The sequence below is a fragment of the Ailuropoda melanoleuca genome, chromosome 11 (assembly GCF_002007445.2).
Source record: "Ailuropoda melanoleuca isolate Jingjing chromosome 11, ASM200744v2, whole genome shotgun sequence".
Taxonomy (NCBI): Eukaryota; Metazoa; Chordata; class Mammalia; order Carnivora; family Ursidae; genus Ailuropoda; species Ailuropoda melanoleuca.
In genome coordinates, this window is record NC_048228.1 from 104,140,452 (window position 1) to 104,148,126 (window position 7,675).

Sequence of the window (7,675 nt, forward strand, 5' to 3'; positions counted from 1 at the left end):
AGGAGGAGGGAGGAAGGAGGAAGGGAAGAAGGATGGAGGAGAAAAGAAGTGAGGAAGGGACAAAGAAGGGATCCTTCCACTATAGGAAGGCAGAAGTCAAAAACCTGTGTGTGTAACAGCTTTTAGCCTGTGTAAATCAATTTCCACAAAGCAACATCTCATGCCTATTGGTGTTTTTTTTTTAAGATTTTTATTTATTTATTTATTTAAGAGAGAGCATGAGTGGAGCAGGGGGAAAAGCAGACTCCCGCTGAGCAGGGAGCCGGATGTGGGACTTGATCCCAGGACCCTGGGATCATGAGCGGAGCCCGAGGCAGATGCTTAACCAACGGAACCATCCAGGCGCCCCCCTGTTTGTGTGTTTGATATGGTGCCGGATTCCCTGCCATTCAGTCATAAAACCATGAACCTCCCTAAAACAACCATTTTCAGAACAGGAATTTGGGCCAGCCTGGAGTTGTGGCCAGTTTTTCTGAAGGCAAGATGAACTAGACACAGTCTCTGAGCCTAAGAACCCAAAATCTCCTCCGGATCCAACGAGTCATGATACAAGGTGGAAGCTGACAAGGAGCCAAACACTCTCCACAGACAGAGACATGGAAGCCGGTGGGAGTGAGCAGTAGTTCCCGCCAGGCAGGGTGGGGAAGGTGGCCCCCAGCCAGACCTTTGAAGGGATGTAGGTGGGAAGGGGAACGTATGTGCGCTGGGCACCCAGCCAGCAGTCACTCTCCCTCCGTGGAAACTCAGAGGGTGAGCAGATCGAGTCACATGCCCAAGGTCATGCAAGGACAAGGAAAGGGAGATTTAAATTCAGACCTCTAGAGAATTCAGGTAGAGACGTGTGATGTGTTTGGTCCACACAGACGGAGATGAACCCAGCCTTTCTCAGAGAGCTGCTTTCTCCACCACACACTCTCGACTCCCTCCTCCCCTGGGCTCCACCATGTTTGTCTCCCTTTCCAGAGCAGAGGCACTCCTGACAGAGGAGAACCTTCCATCTTGACAATGTTTCAGTCAGTCGGTTGTGAGCACCTAGCAAGCACTTCTACTCTCCACTGTCCCAGCGTTGACCCAGTTCTCCGTGACTCCATTGGTCCCAACTGCATGCTCTTACCTGCTCTTAGGATGTACTCTACGCCAGACCCCGGGGTGGCTCTAGGAATAAGAGAGGAGCACCACAGAGCTCCCCTGGGGTGGTGGGGGGAGGGGACAGAAGTATCAACTACCCAGGGCACCCTGAGGGGTGGAGGGGTGGGTTCAGCCCCACAAAGCGCAGGGGGAATCAGAGAGGCATCTCAGGGAAGGACGGAGAGAGGCCTGAGCCCTGTCTTGGAAAGCAGGGCGAGGGGAAGGTGCTGCAGGAGGAGGGAACAGAATATGCAAAGCCCTGGAGCTAGGAAACCTTGCGCTGGGAACTAAGAGCCTTTCAGACTGGAGCACAGAAGGAGGGCAAAGGAGTGGATAAAACGGGAGGCCCTCTGGGGACTGGTCTTCGAAGGCCAGGAACGCCAGGGGAGGGAGCATGGTCTCCCTCGTGGGGTCGGGGAGCCGCTGCTGGAATTTGGGCCAAGGAGAGATGCGAACAGGTTTGCGTAGCTGCAGACGGAACGTGTGACAAGAGCCGGAGGGCAGGGAGTGGAGGCTACTGCACCAAACCCGACCAGGCGGAGAAAGAGAGAAGGAGGGAGGAGGGGAGAGCCCGACGCGCTGCCGGGAGACTCACCGCGGAGCCAGCGCGCGCCGGCGTGCGTGTCCTTGGGGCGGATGAGGCGGCGGTGCGCCGAGCTGCGGCGCACGTACCACAGCATCCAGAGCAGCTGCAGCAGCATGAGCGCCGTCAGGAAGCAGAGCAGGGCGCTCTTGCCCACGCCCGAGGCGTGCACGGCCCAGGCCAGCAGGAGCAGCAGCCCCGCCACGAACACGATCAGCCCGTACTGGCTGCTCAGCGCCTCCGCCAGCTTCTGCGGCACGCTGGCGCGGACGGCGCCCCGCCGANCCCCCCCCCCGCCGACGGCCCGGGGACTCCGGGGCCCCCGCCGGCCCCGACGATCCCCTGCCCGGGGCGCGGCGAGCCGCCTGGGGAGAGGCGGGCGCCCCCTCGCCCTCGGGCATCGTGCGGTGACCCGCCCGGACTCTGGTTCCGAGAGCGGCTCCTGCCCGGCCCCCACCTGCTGCTCCGACCCCTGCCCTCGCCCCGACGCTCTCTGCCAAGCAGCCTCCCTCTCCAGATCCTCGCCCACCCCTGCCCGTCCCGCTTCTGCCCCTCTGCCCTCGGTCACGGTGCACACCGGTCCGCTGACCACCGTCCCCCGCCCGCTGACCCGCGCTGACCCCGGCTTCGTCCTTGCGCTCCGGAACGCGCACTGCCCACTGCCCCCGACTCCACAAAGCCTGGGGCAGCGCTCCCGCCCACTCCGCGACCCACGCGAACCGCTCCCCGCCCCTGACGCCTGGGACCCGGGCCAGCCCTCCCGCGACGTCCGCGAGTCCTCCTGCTCCCCTGCCCGCGCCCTGCCCTCTTGTCCGCTGCGCCGACGCCCGCCCACCCAGCGCTGCCAGGGCTTCGCGGAAATTGGCCGGCGACAGGTGGCTCCCTCCGGCTCCCGGGGTGGGGGTAAGGGGCGAGGGGTCAGCCTGAGCCCGCGGGTGGGAGTAGGCGCGGGGGGCGTGGCTGCGGTCCCGCGGGGCGCCCCGGGGATCCGCAGGTGCAAGCCCTGCTCAGGCTGCCCCAGGGCCCCTGAGTCGCGGACCGCAGAGGTCCAGGTGAGCCTGGAAGTGTTCCTGTGCGTGAGTTTTGTTTGTCGTTCTGGCCTCCACCCTGCGTATTTCTGCGGTATGTTTTCTCTGTGCGGGTCTCTGTGTCTGGTCTCTGTGTCTGGCCGTCTGTCTTTGGGGTGTGTCTGCTTGGGGCGGGGAGGGGAAGGTGTCACAGGGCTCGTCCCTAGATCTATGAATGGGCGGGGGTGTCTTTTTGTTTTTGTCTGTGTTTGTCCACCTGGTGTACCTGTGTGTCTTCCAGGAGATGCCCAGATGGGGAGAAGACAGGAGCTACTCCCCAAGAAAAGAGATCATCTCTGTCCACCTTCCGAGAGAACAGGAAGCTGCTTCTGCACCAAGGGCGCTGGGAGTGGGGGCTGCTGCCCCCCCCCCCGAATCACAGATAGCCAGAGCGGCTCCCTCAGCACCCCCACCCACCAGCCTGTCTAAAGCTGAACGTGTTCAAGGTGTCCCGCTCATATGCTGCCATAGAGAAGATCCCCCCCCCACCCCAGGTTTCTGCAAAAAAGTGTCCTAAGGCAGACTTGGCTGAGAGCAGGGTGGGGAGCAGGGACTTGGGAGGGAACAGCTTGGGAGACTGCAGCCTGGAAAAAGGCCAGCAGGCCTCCTGGGTGAGCCCCCAGGAGACACACCCTCTCTTCCTTGCTTTAATACTCTGCTCTTGCTGTCCTGATTAATTTTTTTTTAAGATTTTACTTATTTATTTGACAGAGAGACAGACAGCCAGCGAGAGAGGGAACACAAGCAGGGGGAGTGGGAGAGCAAGAAGCAGGCTCCCAGCGGAGGATCCCGATGTGGGGCTTGATCCTAGGACTCTGGGATCACGCCCTGAGCCGAAGGCAGCCGCTTAACGACCAAGCCACCCAGGCGCCCCTGTCCTGATTAATTTTTGAACAAGGGGACCCATGTTTTCATTTTGCAGGGGATCCAGCAAGTTACATACTTGTTCTGACTGCCAGAGGGTCCTGACTATGGTGGGGGTGGGGAATGGAGGGGGAAGCTGTGGGCCAGGAGGGAGTCAACCTGGGAGCCCTGTCTTGCCTCCATTCATTTTTTGCAACTCATTCGTTCATTTATGAGGTCAACACTTACTTATCCAATGCTGACTCCTTTGCCAGGCTCTGTTCTAGGTGCTGGGGCTTCCGCTGTGAAAGACTGCCCTCAAGTACCCAACATTCTAGCAGAGAGCTGCTGAAGCTGAATAGATAAGGATTTATTGCAAATGCCCTGGGAGGCTGGAGAGCGTCAAAATGTGAGACTCAGCTCTGCTTTCTAGGAAACACAGTCCTGCAGGGGTGAGTGAGCAAGCAGCCCCTGGGAGCAGGGCTGTCTGGAGCGGAGGGGTGGATGAGTCTGGATTCTGCCAGGAAAGGTGAGAAGTTCCCAGAGGCGGCAACAGCAGCCCAGTCTTTATACCTAGGAGTAGCCACTCTCCAGGCGACATGGGGCAGGGCAGGCTTTCCAGAGAGAGGGTGGAGTTTGTGCACAGAAATGAGCGTGAACAGCAGGGAACCTTAAGACTCTGCCTTTCAGCTGGGGCTCCCCAGACGCAAGCCAGGGGAATGCTCAGTAATTAAACCAAGGAGTAAATGAATGTGCAAATGGATGGACGCTGCACGAAGGGGGAAGCCAGGTGTGGGTCTCACCCGACCAGCAGGTTATGGGACTCAGTGCCGTCCCTGCCCTGCCGTGCTCTATCCCCTTGCCTTGCTTCATTTTCCTCCTTCGCTCACGTCATTACCCGGAAGGTGTATACATCTGTGGCCTGTCTCTCTCCCTGGAACCAAAGCTCTATGAGCAGGACATTGCCTATCTTGTCCATGGCTTTAGCCCCAGCATGTAGAACAGTGGTGACCAGCACATCATAGGAGCTCAATAAATATGTGTTGAATGTGTCCCCCCAAAAGATACTGAAGTCCTAGCCCCCAATACCTGTGAATGTGACCTTATTTGGAAGTGATCGAGTTGAGGTCATTAGGGTGGGCTCTAGTCCACTACGATGGGGAAATTGAAGACAGACACCTACAGTGGGGAGACAAGAATGCCATCAACAAGCCAAGGACACCAGAGAGCCCCAGAGACTAGGAGAGAGGCCTGGAACAGACAGCCTCTTGAACTTCTAGTCTCGAGAATTTTGAGATAACGTCTGTGTTGTTTAACCCATCCGGTTGGTGGTCTTTTTTATGGGAACCCCAGAAAACTGAAACACCTGACTTACTCCTTCTGGGGCCCCCGTGGGCTTGTCCAGCTCTCTGTCCCTCTACTCCCCACGCTAGAGACTATTGTTAACTGTCTGTCCAATGCTGGGCTTCTTGAAGGCGGGAACTATGTCTGACCCATTCGGCTCTCCAGCACCCTGCCTGCGTTTTTATCATACACTGGAGAATGTGGACTGAGTACCTTGCAAGTGCCAGGTATAAGGCCAGGCCTGGGGACAACAAGGTGAGGCCCATAGTTTGTACCAAATGCCATGGGACCCTGGGAGGGAAAGAGAGAGAGGGAGAGGGAGGGAGGGAGAACTTAGTGCCTGGGAGATGGCAGGTACTCCATGAATGCCCCAGGCTCCCATAAAATCCACCTTTGCTTGTCTTTCAATTTTACAACACACATCAACTTGTTACCTCTTTTTTACAAATCAGCTCAGGTCAGCATGGATTTGTAGGGAAAGGCAGTCTCAAGCAGTGGGCAGGTGGGTGAGTTCTAATGCCAGGCTGCCAGGTTTGACCCCTGGCTCCATCACTTCCTGCTTGTGACCCTGGACCAGTCACCGAACCTCACTGTGCCTCAACTTCCTCATCTGTAAAATGGAGCCCTTCATAGTAACCATTCTGCAGGTTTCTATGAGGACAAACTAGGTTGGTGCCTCGGAAGCACTTTGGAATGTGCCTGCCAAGTGCAACGTACCCCAGACACGTTGTTCTTTACTGATCACCTGCTGTGTGCGGGACACTGAGCTGAGGCTGTGTGGGAGAGGTGGCCAGCCGGCCGTCACACACGAGCTCCCCTGCCACGGTGTGGAATTGTCACTGGGAAGTGGCTGTTGAGCCAGGGACTCTAATTGCCAGGGCCCCTTGCACCTCAGTGGAACCAGGGAGCTAGAGGGGTGCAGGCAGAAGTGATGACACCACCACCGAGAGCCCCCTGGGATCCCCAGTGCTAAAGATGGCAGCGTCTGTCTGCCTGAGCCCCCCAGTGAGGGGCGAAGCAGATTCTCGCTGCTGGGGGCCTCCCTGTGAGAAGTGAACTTCCATCGTGCCAAAGCCACTATAATTACACAGTTCCCCTGTCAGTGCAGCTAGCCCTACCTTTACTCCCTTAGAGCACAGAGAAAAATAACACGCACTCCCCATCTGAAAATCAGCTGAGGCTCCCTTTTCTGGGCCACCCCGATTCCTTTTAATAAGCAATGAAATGGGAGCGTCTGGGTGGCTCAGTTGGTTAAACGTCTGCCTTCGGCTCAGGTCATGATCCCAGGGTCCTGGGATCTGGTCCCATATCGGGCTCTCTGCTCAGCAATCTGCTTCTCCCTCTCCCTCTGCCTGCAGCTCTGCCTACTTGTGCTCTCTCTCTCTCTCCCCTCCCCCCATCAAATAAATAAAATAAAAATCTTAAAAAAAAAAAGCAACAAAGTGTAAGTTTCTGGGCACAGAAGAGAGACACGGAAGTCTGTGCCCTTTACACTCTACTCAAGGCTGAGATTTACCCATTTTACTGCTTTCCACTGATGTCAGCTTTTCAAAGGTCCGAGCCATACAGGACCCTCCATCGCTTACAGCTGTCCCCAGCTCAGTGGTGGGCAGACGTGGGGCTTGAGAAACGGGGAGCTCTGAGGGCATCCAGGCCCCCGGCTTTCCTCCTTCAGAGCATGTTACTCTCACCCACGTTCCACTGACCACATGCTCGGCTCAGTGAAGGACCAGGCAGCTGCCTTCCCAGGGCGGTTCAGTGCCCTATGGATGGTGGCGAGACACCCTGCCCGCAAGACAAGGATGCCCCAGGTTCAGTGAGGATGACGGGATTCCAGACAGACAGAGGCCGGCCGGCAGCGCTTAACTAACCGCCACAGATGACACGAGCAATGGGATTCAGTGCCCAGTAGAAGATGATGCCCCCAGTTGCCTTTGGTGGTGGCTATAATCCCAGAGCTGCTAAGAACGGAAGAGGTGAGCGGTGTTATTAGCTTTCTAGGGAGTCTGTAACAAAGTACCACTGCGGGTGGCCAGCAACAACAGAAATGCACCATCTCCCAGTTCTGGAGTCCCAAGGTTGGACATCAAGGTGTCCACAGAGACCCGCTCCCTCTAAGGGACCTCGGGCAGGATCCTTCCTTGTCTCTTCTAGCTTCCGGGGGCTGTTCCTAACCCTTGGTGTCCCTTAGCTTCCAGCTGCATAATCAAATCCCTGTCCCTGTCATTGTCACATGGCCATCTTCCCTCTGGGTCTGTCTCTCTCTCCTCTTTGTATAAGGACACCAGTCATATTGGATTAAGGGCCACCCTACTCTAGTATGACCCCAACTTACATTGTTACTACATCGGCAAAGAGGGTCACATTCACAGGTACCCTGGGTTAGGACTTCAGCATATCTTTGGGGGGTGAGGGGCACAATTCAACCCACGACAGGCAGCCTATTAAAGCATTATTTCATCTATATAACTGGAACATCTCCAGGTAAGGTAAACAGAGATCTATCTTGAATCATTATAAGAGAGAGTCAAAAACTCTCACTCAGTGTCCCAAACCTGAGCCAGGGCACAGACCTGGGGTTCTCGAATGAAAAGGGGGACGGGTCTCCTTGAGAAGAGCCCTGCCACATTGCCACAAATATCCTGTGACTCTTCCTCCGAGCCTTCCCCAAAAGGACACACAGTGTGATGAAATGGTGACCATTCACTCG

The 7,675-nt window shown here is 56.8% G+C and overlaps 1 protein-coding gene across 1 annotated transcript in view; it reads right to left on the reverse strand.

Moving 5' to 3' along the window:
• OTOP1 (otopetrin 1) overlaps window positions 1–2,112 on the reverse strand; it is a 30,736-nt gene extending 28,624 nt beyond the window's left edge. The window contains 2 exon segments of the mRNA XM_034672130.1: window positions 1,724–1,982; window positions 1,984–2,112. Coding sequence (XP_034528021.1) covers window positions 1,724–1,982; window positions 1,984–2,112 — 388 coding nt within the window.
• Between the last annotated feature and the right edge of the window lie 5,563 nt (window positions 2,113–7,675).